Consider the following 22,441-nt stretch of genomic DNA (forward strand, 5'->3'; position numbering starts at 1 on the left):
TACTGCTCTTTTTATATAGTTAACAGCATCTTTCCTTCTGAAAAAGCAATGGGTACGGGGAGTTGCATACTCAGTCGCCATTTCCCAAGTTAGCAACGTAGCGACAAGAACAGATGAAAGAAGGCTGCATCTGCTCAGATCCATTCTCTAGCTGCATGGAACTGAGAGCATTATCGTATATTTTCCATGATTTATTCAAGTATAGAACTGTTTGACCATCAAATGGTTCAATTTTGAAACAAAAAGTTTTTTGAGCTAAAATTATTTTCCATAATTTATTCAAATGTAGAATTGTTTGAATATCATCTGATTCAATTTTGAAACAAAAAGTTTTTGAGCTAAAAAATACCCTGAACTGTCACCTGCCATGTTTGGCATTTTTCTCAAAAAAATAGATTTTCTTTAGATAGATTTTTCAAGCTAAATACAAATCTATGCTTAAAATATCTTTTGGTTGTCTTGATGACAGTTTATTATGCTGTTTAGTGAAATCAATTTTAAAGTATTTTCTGATCATTTGCATCGTTTTTCCTGGGTATCTATCAGTAACTGAGAGCATTATGATATATTTTTCATGATTTATTCCAGTATAGAATTTTTTGAATATCATATGATTCAATTTTGACACAAAAAATTTTTTGAGCCAAAAAATACCTTGCAGTTTTTGGTATTTTTCTCAGAAAAATAGATTTCCTTTAAAAACTCATTGTAAGGATTATTTTTTCAAGCTGAATGTAAATCTAGGCTTAATGTGTCATTTGGTTCTCTTTATGACCTTTAATTATGCTGTTTTTTGAAGTGATTTAGAGAATTATGATATATTTTCCATGATTAATTCATGTATAGAAGCGTTTGAATATCATGTTTCAGTTTTGAAACAAAAAATTTTTCGAGCTAAAAAACAAAATACCACAACTCCCTATCTACATCCGGGCCCCAGAGACCTTTCCATGATTTACACTGAAGATTTCACATGCCCTGGTTCAGTCCATTGACAGCACATGAAGTATTTACCAAAAAATGTCCAAAAGTATTTATGCTGGGTTTTCGGTATGTAACATTTTGAAGACAGATATGTGCCTTTGTTTGACATAGAATTAAATCAAATATGTTGTGGCCTGTATTGCTGTGCAGAACTTTTCACCAGAATTCGTTGATTGATGATTTTTTTTTCTTAATCCTTCATAGTGACCTACCAGTGATTGCTCTCTTCAAGTTTGTTGACGAGGGAGACAATACTCAAGATGCTGTTGCCCTTGTTAATTACCTCAATGCCTGGAAGAAACTCATACAGGTATGATTTTAATATACTGATGCTTTTTATTGCAGATTAATCCTGCATTATTTTGTCATTTGTATTTTAAGTATTCCAGAATTCCATGAAACCAGTCCCACTGCACATTGCATTTATTTTAGTATTGTTGTTTGCTTCAGAACCATGCTTCCTTACACAGTTCCTCCACTTAGAAAGATTCATGTTTGGCAGATATAGAACTGAATAGGCTTTACTGCTAATTGCATCAGTTCTAACCATGTCTCTTTGGCCATAGTTTTTCCATATGGAGATTTGTTTTTCCTGGAGATGCCTATAAATTTAACTGTTACATTGCATGTAACATCTAAAAATCTTGCCAAATCCTCTTCACTATGCTCTTGATATATCATTTACTTCACCCACCTTGTTCTCATTTGATGAATAGTTAAACCACCGCATTGTCATAATCTACTACTGCATGAAGCTGTATTTGTGCTTACATTCTACCAATTTCCTTTTTTTTTAAGAAAATTTCATCCCTTGGTATGTAAAAGTGATTGAGAAGCTATGTTGATTCATTCAAGATTGTACCTTTGTTAAAGGTTTTGTTTTCAGAAGTAAGTATATAGTGAACCTGACATTATCCTTGTTTTGAATTATTACTTGTTCTTTACTAAAATATTTTTCAGTGACATAGGGTATGTTTCACTTTTGCCAATCTAGTAAACATGGGTTAACTTCGGCAGAGATGTGGACAGTGTAGTGTTTTATGTTTTTTTTGATATTAGCAGGATCTTAAGAAATGGGTATCCATATTGCTGGGTAGGGATATGAATGTAATATAGATTTGCATCACAGGCAAACCCTAGTTTACTGTTTCTCTTGTTTTTGTGTATGGTTTCCTTTCTGTGCTTGACAGTATCTAGGGAGCCAGTGCCTATAATCAAATTTATTTTAGGCAGTATGGACCCCATAAAGCAGGAGTCCCATGACCGGATTGAGCATTTACCTTCTTGACAACTGGCAGCTTATTACCTGCTGGTTGTTTACTGAGTTAACCTAAAAGTACCTCTCCTGTCAAAGTTTGTCTTTCATAATGACTAGATAACCTCTGCTCCTAAGCCATAACTTGACCAGTTGTAGGTGATACTTTAAAGGTGTCCTTTCTTACACATTATTTCTTGCATGTTGAGGCTACTTTGACAATGATGAAAAAAATCTTGGGTAATATACTCCATTACAGTATACTGTACTCTTGTATCACAAATCTCAAATTCTTGCATCATGCTTGTGTCAATCAGAAGTTTTAGAATACAAAAAACACATAGATCAGTAAAATTTTTATCAAAGTCACCTTTAAAGATAAAAAATTAATAGAGGATCATGGAAGGGAAAAAGAAATGAGAAAGTATTTACAAATTTGGGAGGAATTTAAAAACTTAGGATAAAGGAGTGAGGATAAAGGAGTGTTAGAGTCATCCAAGATGGAGTTAGAAGAGAAACAGGAACCAGAGATAGTTGCTTTGTCTATGTGAGAGACTGTTATAGTACTGATAGAACTGAAAAGTGAAGGAAAGGTAGAGCAACAGAAGTTGCTAACAATACCCTTAGCTAAAGACCGAATTGACCTATCAGTGGTTGACAAGAATAGGTTATTGCACTTCTTTTGAATAAAGGAATGCTTTGCCTCATGGATAGTGTACTTACAGTGACTGCAGGTAGCGACAGAAATGGGAGTCAGAGTAAGGAGAATTTTCCAATCCTAATATGCCTGATCACTCGCCTGAATGGCCTGAACACAGGAATGGTTGCACCAATGGACTGGAAGAAGAGGTCATTTTGGTGGAAGAGAAGATAAATGTTTCCATTCCTGCGAGAATAACCTCTGCTATGGGTTTGGCGGAGACAGAAACATCACCCCATAAGAGACAGTAATTTACCTAAGGAAAGTCAGAAAAAAGTTGCATAAGTTAATCCAGTCATCTTTGTTGAGATGCCAATATTTACACTTAGAAGGGGTTGCTGGAGGGACGGGTGCTATTAAAATAGATACAGTTTTAAGAGCATGATCAAATTAACCAATTGGGATGAGATTGTGTAGATACAGCCAGATGGACTAGAGGTGAAAAACAGATCCAGAATATTAGGAAAGTGGTCACATTGGTTAGAACTATGGGTAGAGTGGGAGATAATTTGCTCTAAATCTTTGAGGATGGAGAATGTGAGGGCTTCAATCCATCCACCATCTGAGTTGGAGGAATTCATTCATTCTCTACGTTGAATTTTGAAATCCCTTAAGCAGAGAATTTTGGCTTGTGGAGATTATTGTTGGATATGAAAAAGGAACTTGTGAGAATATCATTGGACAACTGTGTCTTGGAGAAAAGTGTAGATATTAGGAGAGGTACTAGGCTAATGGTGTTCTACAGAAGAGAGGTTATTAGAGAAACTGCGAATGTTGGTATTGTGAATAGTAAAAGAGGAAGGTCTGACAGAGAAGGAAAGGTCATGGGAGGGGCATGGTATGTGTAGGGAGAAGGTTACATTAGTTTGGTAGTCCCATTTTGATTAGACAGAAAGTAAGACCAGCAAGCCTGACATGGAGAGTGTAAAATGGTTCCGGGCACCACTTTAACACTCTTCAGTCAGGACGGTGGTACCATCCTGGGCAGGTGCTGTCAACACCTTACTACCTAATGCTATGCCATTTGTAGCATAACATCAAAAATACCTTCCAGCAATCTTGGTAGACATTGAAAAGCTGCTCACATAGTTATTTGCTTCTTAGCCTAGCTTGTGCAGTGTTATAGTGGTGTTTCAGCTCTTTGCCTTCCATAATACATTTCTTTAGTAATGTATCCACAACTAGATATGGTAAAAGTAATGTATGTTAAAGGCTTTCTTGTCTTGTGTGTATGGCAGTAAGTGAAGACATTCTTCTGGTCTTGACAATAGCTTTCCCATTTGAAAGTTACTGCATCAAAACTCTTGATATACAAATACTCTCATTTTCACTTTGTCTTATGTTGATGAAGTATTTATCACATTAAGATATATCATAAATTGCAAGTATCCCTGGGGATAGAGGAGAAAGAATACTACCAACATATCTAGAAAGGCAACTAAGTGGCAGGGGTTGAGGGAGGCCATAAAATTCCCCCCTTCCTTAATTATTACTTTCCAAAAGCAGGACTGAGGGCCCTTAATAGAAAGATGAAGGGTAGAGGTGTAAGAATGGAAGTGAAGAAAGGATTAGGGGATCGCATAGTCTTCCTGACCTTAACCTATGCATGGGATGATTCACAAAGGTCAAGAATCCAGGCTTGTAAAAATGGTGTATTTGAGAGTTGCATGTGGTATGACTAGATGGAATGAATATAGTAATGAGGGGGTATATGAAAGATTTGGGAGAGCAGTAATGCAAAGGGAATGAACTGCGGAGTGGTAGACTAGATGGAATGAAGAAAGTAATGAGGGGGCATATGAAAGATTTGGTATAGCAGGTAATGCAAAGGAAATGAACTGTGGAGTGGTAGAGTGGGTGAAACAATATTTTGAGGTCGTTTGGGCATGTGGAAAGAATGCAAGACAGGAAGTTTACAAGAAGAGTGTATGATAGTATGGTTACAGGGTTGGTGTGAGATCACCTGTGACCTTTGGAAATAGAGTGGAAGAGCACTGGAGGGAAAGAAGTTGGGGAAGAATGCATGGGATGGTGTATGCAAGGGAGGCATGTAAGGACATAGATAAGTGGAGACTCTTTTACAATGTCCACCCCATTGATAGGTGCTCCCAGAGGGAACAGGCATGAGAAAGATAAGTAGACTGATAGGAACTGAGGAAAGAACTAAAAGGGGATTTTTTGTTGAAGGCTGCAACATCTGTTCCTGATGTGACTTTAAGGCAGGAAACAGCAAACTAGTTTTAAAAAAATATAAAAAAAAGTATGTGTTGTATATAAGCATAGTCCAATATAGTTGGTAGCATTACTGACCATGAAATATACAAGAGCCCATTCGGATTTGAATTCTGGGAAAGGCAGTTGGTTTGCCAAAGCTTTTCCTCCTCCCCCTCTTGTTGCTGTCAGATCATTAGGTAACTGGACCAATATTGGGTATATTTATGTATGTATGTGTTGTGTATATGGTTTCTAGACTCCACCTGTTTATATTTATACAAGTGAAAATTCATCTTTGGCAAGAGTGTATGATTGTCTGCTGATGAAAAGGAGTTCAGTCTCATCACTTCATACGAATCCCTTACTACCCAACAACTGGAATTAGCATAGCCTTAAACCTGCAAAAGTCCCTTTAGATATAGGGATTGTATACTAATAATAATGTGGAATGAACATGAGGGGGCTATGATTAGGGCATTCCATTGCTCATACTTTCTCTGGTATCACATTAAAAATGAGAGGGGTTGTTTTTTGAGGAAGCACACCATCTTGTCACAGTGCAACAGTGCTGATTAATGTCTAAGTTGTTGCATCCTTTTGTTAAAAGTCTTATGTATATATTATTAACTGTGCATGTGTGGTAAGTATTATATTTCATTACAAAATAGTTAAAAATTTAATAAGTTAATTTTTTCATGTCATGCAACCTCATTTTCTCATATAAGATGATTTCTGCATTACACATCACACAGTCGTTCAGGTTAGTGAAGCCCTTAAGTGGAGCTGCATGTATTATCCTTATAATTGCTTTTCTTTTTTGTGGAGTTGTATAATTTGTTTTATACTGTATTCATCCACAAAATTCTTGGTGTCAAGCTAGTAGTTGATTGACCATTTTGGGCATAATCATCTAGTTGCTATATAATGAGTCCATTAAGTACAGGATATATGCTCAAATTTTTTAGCAAAAATGGCTATGTTTGAAGGAATAGTGGTTCCAACAATGTTGTATGGTTGCGAGGCGTGGGCTATGGATAGAGTTGTGCGCAGGAGGGTGGATGTGCTGGAAATGAGATGTTTGAGGACAGTACGTGGTGTGAGGTGGTTTGATCGAGTAAGTAATGTAAGGGTAAGAGAGATGTGTGGAAATAAAAAGAGCGTGGTTGAGAGAGCAGAAGAGGGTGTTTTGAAATGGTTTGGGCATATGGAGAGAATGAGTGAGGAAAGATTGACCAAGAGGATATATGTGTCGGAGGTGGAGGGAACGAGGAGAAGTGGGAGACCAAATTGGAGGTGGAAAGATGGAGTGAAAAAGATTTTGAGTGATCGGGGCCTGAACATGCAGGAGGGTGAAAGGCGGGCAAGGAATAGAGTGAATTGGATCGATGTGGTATACCAGGGTCGACGTGCTGTCAATGGATTGAATCAGGGCATATGAAGCATCTGGGGTAAACCATGGAAAGTTCTGTGGGGCCTGGATGTGGAAAGGGAGCTGTGGTTTCGGGCATTATTGCATGACAGCTAGAGACTGAGTGTGAACGAATGGGGCCTTTGTTGTCTTTTCCTAGCGCTACCTCGCACACATGAGGGGGAGAAGGATGTTATTCCATGTGTGGTGAGGTGGCGATAGGAATGAATAAAGGCAGACAGTGTGAATTGTGTGCATGTGTGTATATGTATGTGTCTGTGTGTGTATATATATGTGTACATTGAGATGTATGGGTATGTATATTTGCGTGTGTGGACGTGTATGTATATACATGTGTGTGGGGTTGGGTTGGGCCATTTCTTTCGTCTGTTTCCTTGCGCTACCTCACAAACGCAGGAGACAGCGACAAAGCAAAATAAAAAAATAATAACAACAACAAATAACAAAAATAAATTTTTCTTTTTCTGTTTCAGAGTGCAAATCCCACTTGGAAGGCACCATTTTCTTGGAGGAACATGTTTGGAGGACCAGCACCCAACACTATATATTAATGGTTTGCATGCATTCAGGTTCTTTTGAAAGTAACATTTTGTTTACCTTTATTTTAGTGGCCATAAAATGTTAATGGAAAATGAATTTCACTGAAATATCACTTTGCTGAAAATTATCAAGGGATTTTGTTCATGTGAAAAAAAGGACTTTTGTTCGTTGCAGAGCACATTCTTTGCTTCAGGACATTTTTGTTAAATGGTGGCTGCTTCATTTGTCAACAATTAAAAAAAAAAAGTAATCAGCATATTTGTAAAGCAGGTACATTTAAAGACATCACCATGTGAAGGTGTTGAGATGGTATACACATATCCTTTGGCTTTTTTCCTTTTTTCTAATACTTCTGCAAGAAATGGCAACAAACATGTCAAATAAATTCAAACGGGAAATGAGGAGACACAAATGTAATCTAAAAGTTTTTAATAAAAATCAAATGTACATGTTCTTAACATGGTCGACCCATAGTATTTATTACATAGTATGCTATGGTGAAGCAGTGGTAGGTAGCATTGCCAGGTTAACAAAAATATAAGGCAGGAAAGTTCTTTCCTCTAAAATAGCAACCACCCTATGCTTCTCCAAATTAACTTTAGTAACCTCTTATATACATTATGTACAGTCGTGGATACATTGTACAGCCAGTCAAAACTCTCAGGTGGGTTAAAGGGTCAGGTTGCCACGGTAAATAACTGACATGTATTGCCTCTTGCCTACACCAGCTAGCCAAAATGTGTTTGGCCCATCCTGGAGTCTGCTGTGATAGCAAGAGGGGATGTTCACATGTAAATGCACAATATCCTGACAAAAGACAGAAACAATGCATTATGTGATCAACCACGTTTATAGCCTCAAATGGCACACTTCAATACGGTTCTCTTTGCAAGCTTGCACGCATTATTAAAAAAGGAGCCATATTGGAGTTCAAGAGTAAAGCTTGCCACTGCAGTAGTCTCACAGATAACCAGGAAATCTGGCACGTAATAAAAGCAATTGCTTCTGTCTCTGGAGTATATTGAAAAAAAAATACAAATCCCATTTCAGTCATTCTATGCCAACACATTTATACTATTAACTTAAATGACAGAATCATTCTATAGTTCACACTAATTTCCTTTCTGTAAATACCTTGTTAACTATGTGATGATTCTACCCCTGCTTCCATTTGCAGGAAGTACTGCAAATGTGATATGAAGTCATGAAGATAAGTTTACAAAAGGCTCATTTCCTCATAGCAAAAGGAAGAGTCTTACTGTAACTATACAAACTCATGAAATATATTCACATTTACTAGTCACACTAGACTTGTCGTGTCACTAAATCTGCCTATCTTCTACCCTATAACACTAACTGAATTTCCAAACAACATTCATAACAACCATGCCATCAGCTATCACACACTCCTTTTTTCCCATGGCTTAACTCTAGATAACCATTGGAAGTGTATCACATTATACTCACATTTAAGGTTAAACTTTACATGCTAAAGGTCAAAAGCTTACCTCAAATAACCCTGTATTATCCCTTATGAGGCACTTCTGCATGTTTTGGTCCCATCCCTTCCCATAATATTTATCTGTAACCCGGCTCCAAATTCTCAAGCAACCTGGACTCGCTTTCTGACATGGTTGAAATTTCCAACAAAATTTTGAAAGAAAACATAATGTTTAACTTATGGAAAAATCATATTACTCATACACCAAATATTCAACCAAAAAAAATCACAGAAATGGTACAAAGAGAATTCAGTCCTGGGTCAGCCATTTTCCCACCTGGTGAGAGCATTCAAAGATTCGTTTCCACTCCAAAAGGAGGAAATTAAGGCTCATTAATGTTCCAGCTAAGGCTTACTGAACTTTGCTGATCTTAGTAGAACATTCCTCACAACTCTGAAAAGCCTTCCTGTCACACCATAAATTTACTTGCAAAACTGTAGGAGTTTTGTTCAACTCTCTCATAACAGTATATATCACCTGAAAACGTAGGTGTTTGCTAATACTAAGATCCTTAGTTTGTATTCCAGACTTCTTTAAATTTATTTAGAAAACAATTAAGACTTTTGATTGTCATGTAACTTGATTTAGAGAAAACAAATATCACTAATAAGCAAATATTTCCATTGCTGTATCTGACTTCACCCAAAATTTATTCTAATATAAAATAATGGAGGGCTTTTAATTAATCATATTTGAAAACCTGCTAAACGCTTAGGCACTTCCTGGCAAAGACAGTTTACTGATATTAGGCCAACTTTGGTACCCTCAAATTATAGTACATTTTATTGTTTATGACATTATTACAAGGAATTACTGCCAGTACTTATAAGATAACACTTGAAATTTTAATATATAAATTAAGTATCATGATAACTATTAAAGGACTTCAGGGTAATAATGTATAAATAGAAAACCATGTTCACTTAAGTATCATGATATACATGAAGGAAATTTGAAGATAATGACAACAGACACTTGCTTATAAATAAAGAAACAATGTAAGAAGTGCTGCTGTTAAGGATAAAGTTTACACTTATGGGAATTGTAACCAAGTACTTAATTAATATAGTTAAACTAAATGGCACTTTGAGGAGTTTGAATTACTGCATGTCTGCTTCGTCCACATCACAGTAAATATTGTACGTAAAGGAAAAGGCTGAATAATGTTGAAACTAAGCAAAGAAAGTTTTAAGAAAGTCCATATTCCTGAAATTATCCAAGATGTGAAGCTTCAGGATGCCAAAGAATGGGTTTGGTATAAAACACTAAATGAGGGCACCAGGGTTTGCAAGGAAGCCATTTGTACTTCAATAGAGTGAAAGATCCTTTTTCCTAAGTAGCACCTTCAGGACATGGACTCTTGTGTGCTAAGGTCCATGTGTGGCTGTAATGCCACATGCAGTCAGCACAGACTAGCTAGCATATTACTTTGCTGCAAATGGAACTGGATCCAAAGGGCAAGCATTTAATGTTTTGTCTGACCTTTCTGTTTACAATTCTTAAAAGCATCAAATGCCTCTTGGAACACACTGCATACAGAGAACTTTATGCATAGAAGAGGCAGGATTATATATGCTAAGCGTCAGACACTTCAAAAAAGTGTGTTTCGCAGTCACACTTTGTTCATATAAAAATAATTTCAGCATTTGCCTGTACACCTACACATTATGCAAGATGCCGCCATCTTCTGTCGTAAAGAGGGACAAAAGCCATTCTGGTCACATTCACAAAAGGTAGAGAGGTAATGCTCTATATTTAAAGAATTTCTCATTACATAATATTGGAATATTTGAACATGACATTCTGTTTCGTCTAAGCATTCTAGCTTTTGCAAAGGCAACCTTTCATTTTGAAATTTTGCATATTTAACAGATATTGAGGATATTGTATTAGTAAATTTAAAAGACAGTGATAAGAGACAGTAACAAAAATAACAAAGACTAGATTTCATTACATGAAAAATCTTTTACCACATGGTGCCCCAATTCACTGGCAAGATAACCACAGAAAAATGTCCAACAAAACTGTGACCCGTTAAAAGCAATCTGAAATAATCTCGCACTAATTATTCACACCCACCTACATTGTTCTGCACACTGACAGTTGCAATAACTCTCAACCCCTGAATTACTGAATATCTTGCACTGTAACATAACACTGTCAAGCAGTTCCTAGTGCACAGGACCTGTTACCATTGCTTATTTTTCAGGACTGTAGTGCACCATATGGGTTACAGCAGTCTTCATACACTTTACACACTAGCCTTGGCTGGGTCAACACTACATCTAAGCTGCCCATTTTTGTGCTGCTGCTATTTCCTGCTGCTTCAACAAGTGGGTTTAGCACATCCACAACACATATTCAATGTGAGGGTTGCTTCCGCTGCTCCTACAGACTGAGCTGCATGTACCCCCTATCAGTACTGCTGGACCGGCCAGCAGCTAACTGCAGGTAGGCAAGACTGAGTGGGCAGTGAGAGAGCACCAGGCAGTGATGCCATCATCTTGCAGGCACTAAGAGGATTTCGAGCCAGCAGGGGCACTCTGTAATCACTTGGCGGTGGTAGTTAGGCCCCCAACCTTTTGCAAAGGACACCCGCACAGAGTTCTGATCAATGGGCCCCTCGTGCAATAAGTCCGGGGGAACAGGAAGTTTCTGATAGAGACGGGCTTTATCGTAGTCAAAGATGTTAAGAATGTGTCCCGGAGGAAGCTTGTGGACGATGAAATGTGAACGTGAGTGAAGTCCTCCATCTAACGTGGGAGAGTTTATGAAGAGTGGCACTTCTGCCCGATTGTACACCCACACTCTGTCCCCCTCCTGATACAGCACCAAACCTGAAAGCATGAACAGGAATTAAGTGGGTCTTTTTTGACAAAGCACATGATTATTCATCAGATTGGTTTGGATTGGATGATAAAATTTAGGCTTTTTAACCTAGCACTGGAGTTCTTCAATCTCAGTGATTTCTAATAACCTGAAAACAATAGATTTGCCATCTATCTATCCAATATTTTAACCCTCCACTCACCTGGGAATATCATACACATACAGGCATTCGGCTGACCAATGCAAATAGTATAACTGGTTCATATTATTATATACTTAAACAGAAATATGCCTCATTTTGCATCCTTTTGACTTCATGACGATTATCCTCATGCAGAGTATATGCAAACAATCTTGCAAGTACTTAAAGTACACAGACTGCTACAACCATATGTTATGATAATTATCTGCAACATCATGCTACATGTTGACTGGCCTTGATACTACTTTTAGATCCCCTGGCAAAACCTACAAAAACCTGGGATCCCTTCACAAATAATGACCCCCCTCGTGAAGCCATTTAATTTTGTTATCCTTTTTACAGCATCACTTGCTTTACTGAACAAAAAGCTTAAGCAGATAGGTGACACTTTTGTTTTAGCATTTTTCCCTTAAGACTAATGAAAAAAATTTAAGGCATTCAACAATTCAAGCATCTGCAGTGACCGAGACATACATCAAAAGTTTTGTAACCACAAAATGCAAATGAATATCATATGCACAGTTGGATATTATGAGAAAAAAATTATATATATATATATATATATATATATATATATATATATATATTTTTTTTTTTTTTTTTTTTTCTTACTATTCGCCATTTACCGCATTAGCAAGGTAGTGTTAAGAACAGGACTGGGCCTTTGAGGGAATATCCTCACCTGGCCCCCTTCTCTGTTCCTTCCCTTGGGAAAAAAAAAAAGGGGGGGAGCGGGGGGCTGGAAATCCTCCCCTCTCGTTTTATATTATATATATATATATATATATATATATATATATATATATATATATATATATATATATACACGAACAGCAATTCCTTTTTTCTCTTTAATGGCCCAACCAACTTTTAAGCTACAATACATTCATTTCAAGTGCATTCCTTCAGGAATGATAATAAAAGAAGGTAAGGTACGTATCTCCCTTGCATTTGCCATCATTTATACTTACCAAGGCCAATTTTTTCCCTGGTTCTTTTGACTTGTTCAGAAGGAGAGGTGTGGGAATGGGCAGCAAGGGAAGCTAAAGAAAGGCCGTCCCCATGGGGAGTGTCACCCATAATGTTGAGGGAAGGGGTGCATACTGGGAAAAGGCGACCCACCCGTTCTCGCCCCTCCCAGTATGCTACTTGGCACCAAGGAATTGAACCTGCAACGAAGAATGAGTACCATTAGAAACCCGTGCACACTAGGATTTTCAACTTGTTAAAAGTCTAGCCTCAATAAATTCAAAAGCATTTTTCAAGTTCGCAAGGAAATGTATAATCTTTGTCCTTAGCTATGTACAAAAAATTGTATAAGGTGAATATATATTCATTAACGGCAGTGAATCTTATAAATTCCATTACTATGACAAAAACTTTAAAACCAATCAATTAAAACATGGAAATATGGTCTTTCATTGCAGTGCAATATGTAATATCTTTTTCGTATACATTATTCATAAAGAATGAATTGTATTAATTTAACAGTATACTATAAAGGAATAACTATCCCAGACTTCAAACTGAATTATTCTAATAAAGCCCTTTTCCCTTCATATCAAACCATAACTCAAGAAAAATGGTTAGCAAAGATGTGTGCTTTGTTCATTTAAATTTCTAGTTTTGATGATTATATTTCACATGAATTTACGGGATATTCCTAATTCGGAAGTAATATGTATCTTTAATACATATTACTCTTAATCCATAAACATCACATAAGCAATTCTTAAGCACCAATCCCGAGTATACCACTTAAACATATCGCCGTCCTACCCTCAAGGCAAACATCAAACACCAACCATGAATATCATGCTCACTCTACGGTACTAACACTGCAATACCCTGGTAATCACTTCTTCATACAAGTCATGTACTAATGAAAGTGACGATGGTGTCCTGCTCATGGAAGAGCCATGATGACGTCAGTAGGAGTCTTGAGTGAGCGGTGGGTGACGGCAACAATGGCAAAAGTGAGCGGTGTATGACGCCACCTAGGCTCCGGCAAAGTTTGACTCCAGCAGGATCCAGCGCGGTGAATGACACCGACAACAGCCACTGAGAATGGTGTGTGACGCCACCAAGAACCGTAGTCTATGTATTCCACAGTGGGGGGGGGGGGGGGGGTGAAAGAGAGAGAGAGAGAATGCGATTATACACAGGAGCAACAGGAACCCGATAGAATGGTCAAGGGCATCGATAAGGACCACGAAAGGGCACTGACTGACAAACAAGAGGTAGAGAAAGCGAGGTATGACGCCAGAGAGGGCGGTACGGGAGGTGCAGACAGTGTACCCGGCAGGGCGCCTCTTGCCACATGTTGGTGTAGCGGGTGGCCGAGGGGCGGGCCCGACGCCCTCCTCACCCGCCTGAGCGGCGCCGCGCCTCAAGGCCTAATGAGCGGCCTGACCAACGCCGCCCAGCGTTGCACCTCCCAACTTGCCGGGCGGACCAACATCACCCGCCAGGAAGCTGCTCAGGGTAAGTCACCGGCGGGATGCACCGCGTCGCCCCGCCATCAACAAGGCGTCAATCATGCGGGGTCTAGACAGGTCGCCGCTACGCAACCAGCGCCTGTTCGCCTCCCTCCACATCCTTCACAGAACCTGATGGGAACTTTAACTCTTCACTGCTACCACTCATAGAATATTATGCAAGATTAAGAAAACTGCTAAACTATCATTTTCATTAACGTCTATATGCATGAGTAAAGACAGCATTATCGAGGATATCACTACATGTCTCAAAAGATTTCACTTATGACATACTTTACGGTCACAACAAAACTTTCGTCCTGCCAACAACACTCGACGAGGTTTTACAATACTGCCGATCCATTCAACAAGCTTATCCTTTAAAAAAGAAATAGTATACGCTTAGCAATGACTGCATAAATAGAAAAGAGTTAAGGGCCAGGGGAATGAAAAGAGTGCTGGAGCCCCTCCCCCCCTGTTCGTCTATATGATCCTCCACCGGTCCTTACAACCTTACTCTGAATATACCCCCTTGCATGTAGTTATGTTATCTTTATTCATCTCTAATTATAACGGGACCCCTTTTAAATAGATGAGGGACTCCTTTCGAGTAAGAAGTTCCTTGACGAGACTGTACTCTCAATGATACTGCCTCGCCAAATAACCTGAGCTGTCGCTGGCCGATAACACTAAATAAATAAATGAATATATATATATATATATATATATATATATATATATATATATATATATATATATATATATAGAGAGAGAGAGAGAGAGAGAGAGAGAGAGAGAGAGAGAGAGAGAGACATAAGGGATCCTTGTGGTTATACACACACAGGGATACAGATGTGGGGGTGGCATGGTAGCGAGCCATGACGAACGATATGGAGAAAAGAGAGAGGGTAGTGTAAACCTTTTGCAACATTTAGTGAGGCAAAGAGGAAGGAGTGGATAGGATTACAATTGAGTTTCTCCTGTATATAGACGACTGCATTCCTGATTGGCTAATTACGCTGTTCGTCCTGTGCTTGATCCAAGGTAAGGTGCCGAAGGACTGGCAGAATGTATGTGCAGAGCCACTATTAGGCAAAAGGGACTACTGTGAACGCTCGAATTACAAAGGCATAAAACTGTTGAGTAAACTTGGTAAGATATACGAGAATGTGGCAATTGAGAGGGCGCTGACAAGCACAGAGCATCTGATAAAACAGGAGAGATGTGGCTACAAGAGAGGTAAAGAGTGCGTGGACCATATGTTTATATTATTTGCGCTAGAAATACTTAGAGAAAGTGATTTGTAAGAGTTATCAATGGATGTGGAAAAAGTATACGATAGAGATGACAGATGTCTTGTGGAAAGTGCTTGGAACATATGAGGCATTATGAAAAAGTTTCTGAATGCTGAGGAGCTTCTACCAGCTGAATAAGGCAATTGTAACAGTAGATCGAGAGAGAGAGGAGGTGGGGGGGGGGGGGGGGGACTTTCCGGTGAATGCGGGCCTGCATTGAAAAATTGATGTAATCTCGGTTATCTATTTCATTCATGTACGGGTTAGTGAAGTGGATCAATGCGATGGTATTTAGAACGAGGAACGGGAGGGTCTACAATATGTTAGGGGTTGTGGGAGGCAAAGCAATTTCTGTTTGTCGATGAGACAGCCATGTTAACCGATTCCAGAGAGATTTTTGCCGCAAGAGTATATTTCGTTGTGCATTCCTATCCATATATATATATATATATATATATATATATATATATATAATGTGTGTGCGCGCGCGCGCGCTCGCTTCAGGTATTGCAAAGCCAAGATAACAAAAACTACACCAGATCCGTGTTGTCTCGGCCGCCGCGGCCGCCGCCGGCTGTCGGCGAGCGTCAAATGATAGAGCCGCTGCCACAACCACCTACCTTTTGTAATGGCGGGGGAGGGGGCGGCCTCAAGCTCCCCCCCCCCCCATCTCCCTCCCCCGACACCCTGGCGCCGCTCACTCAAGGCCTAATGAATGAGTCGCCTCACCCTGCCAACCCCTCCCCCCGGAACTGGTATACCTAACCCTGTACCCCTAGACCAATATAGCACCCCAAACTCTAAAGTCAACCCCGTCCTAACCTCTGCCGCGCCCCCTATCTTGCTGTAATCCTCCTTTTCTCCCCATGGCCACAAACTTCCACCCTCATCCCCTGGCAGGTATCACTCACCTGCTTCGCTCCCAATCACCTTCCTAGCACCGCCCCCCGGGTCAACTCCGACACTTTATCCTTCCTGCAAACCCCGCCCTCTTCAGCCAATCCCCAACCCATCAAGGCCAACCTTCTAAGAGTATTCCCTTCCATGACTTTATTTCCCCTTACCCCCCATGCACCCCTTCATTCAACTGCAAGTCATCCCTCTCTCTTCCTAGACACAACCCGCCCCCACCCCCCCCCCCCCCACTCAACTCTTCCACTCACCATCCAAGTCAACCCTCACCACGTTTCCGCCTCTCCACAAATAATAACAAAAAGGAAACTTCATTTCAACTGCTCCCTGAAAAGAGTCAACCGTCGTGCCTGTACCCGACATTCGGCAGTCTGCCTCCCTCCCCTTCCCTACTCTCACCGTCCGCGTCACTTCACATTTATTTAAAAAGTTTGGTTTCTTTTAACGTATCTATATTTATACTTCATCTTGGGAACACAACTCCACCCACTTGTCTCTTTCTCTACTAAGGGCATGATGTTCGCCTTTAACCATATTTTCAAACAAGCAAAGGTGTCCACCGAGTTGAAGCAACTTTTTTTATTTCATTATTTTCTGTTTGGTGGTCGTTGTTAGCTCGAGCTTTGGAGGGTTTAAGCCAGACTCAATATAGAGGTCAACATACCAGATATAAATACACCCAACTTTTCCACAGAGGTACTCTGTCCATACACTGTGGAAATTGGCATGGTAACCGGGCATGACCTAGCCTAACCCTGGGCGTTGGTGGGTTCGAATCGTCACACGAAAACCGCCTCTTGTCTGGGGCACACGACAGACACTGAGGGTATTCACCAAATATACTCACAACATTACATGTCTGGACATAACTTTAAGTGCATATGTGTATGCGTGTGCTACTGTATGAACGCATGAGGACACACACACACACACACACACACACACACACAGCTCACTTCGCATGGCGTCCACACACTGTTGTTTATGCAGCAGCAAAGTGATTGTGGACCCCTGCCAAACAACACATCTCGGATTCTTATATAGTTTTCGTTTACATGATCGAGGACGAGTGTAAAAAAGTCGTACATTTGTGCGGTGACGTAACCATTATATCCTGGGGGAATATCAGTCCCGCAAATGAGCCAAGGTATTCAATAAACTTGATTAGCTACCTGACGCAATGCCCCCGCCGAAGCTCTTAAAAACACACACAAACACCTTCTTCAAGCCCTGACGGTCCTCGAGCCCCACATCGACGAGGAGACCGGCAGCATTCAGGCTTGGTAACGCGTGTTTTTATATTAATTTCCCCCGGCAGGTTGTTTACCTAGCCATGCGTCGGAACCGTACGTGAAAACTTATCAGGCTGTGTCGTCCACGCCGGCCCGCCTACCTGGCGCCGGTCGCGTTGCCAGGTGCTCGACGATCTCTCTCCCCCAACCGCTCCCCACATCATCGCCCGCCTCGTCCCTCCTGCACATGTACTTATCCCAAGTTCATCCACCGCTTGCTAGAGGGAGGTGGTGGAGGTGGAGGTGCAGGCTTCCCTGGCGAACTTAACGACGTCCGGATTGTACTTCAGCGGGCGTGGTGACAAGGGGGTGGCACAGCACAGGAGGACCTCTCGCGCTTCAGGCATCCGGGTCTCAAGGCCTAATCAATCTGGGACGGAGGTGAGGTGAGGTGAGGCAGGACATAGGAATCACTCGAGGTCGGCGTCTGTCAGTTTTCTCAGATTTCTGCTGCAACAACTGTCCACCACGTCAAGTAATCTCTCCCAAGTCCTTCATCCCAGCACCGAGCAGCGGGTGATAGTCTATCTAGTTGGCGTCACAGAGTCGTGTGTACTGGCGGACGTCTTCAACGCCCTTGCTACTTATCTGGCATCTTTAAAGTATGTCGCCTTGAATATCCTACAGAAAAGAACACTAAATATTCCCAACAACTTTCCCATTCTGCCTATTCAATTAACAAGTGACATCAGTACTACTCGAACCAAAAGTGTTACACGCACTTCCGTTCGATTAATACAGTGGTGCTAATTGATTCGTTCGATTACACACATATCTTAATACCAGAGTGACGGGGAACCCTGGGCTTGTCAGGTACAAACTATCACTACTTGCCTCACCACCCTCCTCCTCCTCCTCCCCCTCACTTGAAAAGGAGGACCCTGGCGTCAACGCCTCTCTTGCTTCACTCGAGATCATAATTTAATTGCCATCAGGACTATGCTTAAGGCCTCTACACAAGATGAACTGCAGTTCTTACACTCTAAGAGAATGGAGGGATACAAGGATGCAATCCACCCACCCTTCGAGACGTATGAAAACATTACCACTTTAGGAGTTATTTTTTCAAGCTAAACTGGACTCGCATTCTTTCAATGTTGACCGAATGTTTAAGAATCGTTTCAAGACTTCACACACTCCGCATAACCTTGCAACCTCCCACACATGCACCTATATGCGACCTTGACTCACAATTTATTAGCCTAGCCGCTAACCCCCGGCGCGCGACGGTACGACCCTTGGGTATGTATGATAGCCCGGCCTTTGACCTGACCCTTAAGGGTGGTATCGTCGTGTTCGAGGGGTTAAGAGGGTCTAACTGGGTTAATGTTGTCCTGAACCGTTCATTCATCAACCTGCCACCTTCAATACATCATCAATCGCTGACAGCAGATGTCATGCTATTCTCTTTCGTTGACTGTGGCTAATCCTGAGTAAAAAGTTGATCGCCCAGTTACTAAGAACGAAGTTGAGCCACACACAGACGAACCCAAACGAGAGAGCGAAATATCTCCACACAATCATCATGGTTAATTATAGAACTAAATAGAGGACCGAAAATTCACAAAGAGAATTCCACCTTCAAAATTTCCCGGAGCATACAACTAAGGCGAACGGCATCCCTTAAGGGGCATACACACACAGACACACACACACACACACACACACACACACACACACACAATTTACAGCATCGGCAGGGTGCTATTTCATTACTTATCTCTGCCAACAGCCTCACTCGGGACGCTCCATGACAGCATAATGGCGCCTTGTATGACGGGATGAACCTGCTCTCGCCACACACGACCGCGATAAACTTTTATGATGTACACGACAGGTCTGCACCTTCCCTATGATTCATCCGGAGGCCGATACCTGCGCTACTTGGACAAAGAGATGCCGCTCAGATCCAACACCGCCTACCGTCTGCATGGCAGCCTCGGATGCCAACAATTACGGCCTTTACAGTGGAAATTTGATTGCTCCAAATACCAACTGACGTCTGGACACGCAGTATACCTGAGCCCAGACGCAAATACTTATTACAACTTCTAACTTAATATATCCTAGAGTGGCTAACAAAAAGCTGTTCTATCAACCACATAGATTCGAGGCCAACATTAAATTAATGCAGAGGTTGTGAAAAATTAGATGTGATCTATGCCCGATGAAGAACCAGCTCCCCCAACTCCCTAAAAAAAAAATTCCCTTTTAGGTCATCATTTTGCATTGGGTGGATCCACATTACATCATACACTATCTCCCGCTGGGGACAAGTGTGGTGCAGGAACGACAGCTGAAACACCAGTCCCCCCGCCTCGTATCAATCCCCGGAGCAGTGTAGCAACAGAGGCCTATGGAACTCTCGTGACCATGTACCCTAAACTATACCGCTAACCCCACACGCATACACTACCACCACCACCACGGCCTAGCAATCCATATCCTCTTCCTATAAAAACGTACGGAAAGGTCAATAAAAGTATACAGAAATTTCCGTAACGGACTGATTAACAAACTACGGCCAAGGGGGAGGATTCATACCCTACGAATGTAAGCGAAAATATACGAGACGCCGACGAAGTGGCGGGGAAATGTGTGTTGAGAGGCTGGTCGGGCGGGCGACACCACGCGACTCACCGGCGCCGCCGCTGCCTCCAAGACTCCACCCACCAGCACTGCCACGTGACGCACAACCTCACGCCACCACTAAACCTTTTACGGCCGCCACCCCACCACCCACGGAAACTTCACTCCCGCAGGGAAGGAAACTTAAGGGGGGAAACACAAGACCGTCTGGTGGGAGCCTTTATACCACCAGTCAGGAGCCCAGTGTAACGGATAGGCAAGCAGGCGCTGAGAGACGTGGAGGTCATTAGCCTGCCTAGCCCATAGCTAACCTAACTCCAAGAGATAACATTATGCCTGCGGCGGGGGGCGTAGAGTGTGTGTGTGTGTGTGTGTGTGTGTGTGTGTGTGTGTGTGTGTGTGTGTGTGTGTGTGTGTGTGTGTGTACGCCCTATCGGAAAAGCTTTTCGCCCTTGTAAAGTGGAACAGGACAAGCAAATAAGAATGCCAGGCATGTCCAATTTGAATTCATATTGATATGAGGGCAAAAATACGTGTATCTACTGCTTAAACAATAGCAACAAGCGTTAAACGTTCAGCATATTCGAAGTGTAACATACCTAAAAATAAGTCTGGCCTTGAAATTGTCCCACTTATTTCAATAATCACCCTTGTAACACATTCGTCCATGGTGTATGGATACACACGCACACATAAGTGGAACAGACTATTAAAAAAAATCATTCTATGACTGTACACCATTCTATCCTGTCACAGACTATGCCTCTAAAAAGTCGATGAATCAAATGTGTGACTTCCATGGACCTGGCAAACTCTACACAGCAAAGCAACCAACAAAGAAATTTAGTCAAAGTGACCTCAAACAAGTACAAGACAGCAGCTTCCGGGAAACAGAGGTGTGACCTTCAAAAGGGTATCCTAGCTAGAGTGACCTAAAAAAAATCCACATGCCTCCAGGAAATACAGCCTGTTAACCTCCAGCAAGCACAGGAGTGAAAACTCTCTAAGATATGTAACACACTGTCAAGGATGGCAACTGTAGGGACCTCCCACATACTGGGCCCCTGGAAACGTACCACCAAGGGACCTCCAGACATACACAGTAATCTCCATGCGCCATTACCCTAACGATCTTCAAGATAATAATGACCTCTAAGCTAAGAAGTGTAAAATAATGACCCTGCCTTGTGTATGTTGCATAACGACGTCCGAGAAACGTTGGCGATCGACCTGAACGTGTGGCCGCCTTAAATCACAGGTGAGACTGTCTTGCAACCCCCATGTAGTCGCAAGAGACCTCCAACTGTCCCTAACGACCTCCAGGTGTTAAAGGTACCCCTCCTCCTCCACTCAGACTGCACATACCAACACATAGGTTAAAGCAGCGTTGGAGTAACGAGCAAAGAGAATGCCAAGGGTTGAGGCAGGCCAGGTAAGGGCGTCGAGCTAACGAAGGCCGCGGTGTCAACATAGGTTAGGTAGAATCCTCCGAGTGGCTCCACAAATGGTCTTCGAGGCGCCAGGTTGGTGTTCGTGCGTGCATACTTTCGTCTAGCTGCTGCTGCCGCTGCCGCCGTACCCTCTAACCCGCCACCGCTCGAGTCTCCTTCACTCATGCGTTTTGGAACCAAGTAACCCTACGGAAAGGGATTATAGTTTGCTACACTCAGGGTGACACCACAGACGAAATAATCTGGTATCAAGTGAGGTTATGCAATATTTTAGTCCTACGCCAACACCCGGTGTTCCATCCCGCATTATTCCCACTAGCTTTCTAACAGTTTCGTGCCTACTCCTCTCTTTCCTCAGTCTACTCTCGTCGTCACCCTCATGAATGGAAGAGAGCGGCGCTTACGTCCACAACTTGCTGGAAACTATGAATGGTGGACAGCTCTCTTAGCAGCATCCCCCCTCCCCCCCCTCTCTCTCTCTCTCTCTCTCTCTCTCTCTCTCTCTCTCTCTGGAACCGGCCGCTCTCCTCTTCCCCATCACGTACACCACCCGCTCCAACTGATGCGCGCAGATGGGCCTTTCAAAACTTTTCATAACTCTTGTAACAGTAAACATACATATCCCACCTTACCTACCGTCGCTGTTTCTAAGTAAAAACGAAAAGAACGTAATGTTTGAGATTACTATGGTTGGTAAAATTTATTCGACCGATAAACTCCACCCAAGCATCCGTATGGTCGCTCTCGGGCCCAACACTGCCTAGGGCAAC

The 22,441-nt window shown here is 41.6% G+C and overlaps 2 protein-coding genes across 3 annotated transcripts in view; one reads left to right on the forward strand and one right to left on the reverse strand.

The window, feature by feature from the left end:
- LOC139748923 (proteasome assembly chaperone 2) overlaps positions 1 to 7,569 on the forward strand; it is a 27,153-nt gene extending 19,584 nt beyond the window's left edge. Inside the window, exons 5-6 of the mRNA XM_071662285.1 lie at positions 1,189 to 1,294; positions 7,056 to 7,569. Of these exons, the coding sequence (XP_071518386.1) occupies positions 1,189 to 1,294; positions 7,056 to 7,133 (184 nt within the window). The 3' untranslated portion in view covers positions 7,134 to 7,569. The remainder of the gene's footprint in view (positions 1 to 1,188; positions 1,295 to 7,055) is intronic.
- The window catches only part of Dad (Daughters against dpp), a 154,323-nt gene continuing 139,416 nt past the window's right edge, over positions 7,535 to 22,441 (reverse strand). For both annotated transcript variants that reach the window (XM_071662948.1, XM_071662949.1), the window contains exons 4-5: positions 12,627 to 12,824; positions 7,535 to 11,461 (exon numbers count right to left, since the gene is read on the reverse strand). In XM_071662948.1, the coding sequence (XP_071519049.1) occupies positions 11,124 to 11,461; positions 12,627 to 12,824 (536 nt within the window). In that variant the 3' untranslated portion in view covers positions 7,535 to 11,123. The remainder of the gene's footprint in view (positions 11,462 to 12,626; positions 12,825 to 22,441) is intronic.

The sequence above is a fragment of the Panulirus ornatus genome, chromosome 6 (assembly GCF_036320965.1).
Source record: "Panulirus ornatus isolate Po-2019 chromosome 6, ASM3632096v1, whole genome shotgun sequence".
Taxonomy (NCBI): Eukaryota; Metazoa; Arthropoda; class Malacostraca; order Decapoda; family Palinuridae; genus Panulirus; species Panulirus ornatus.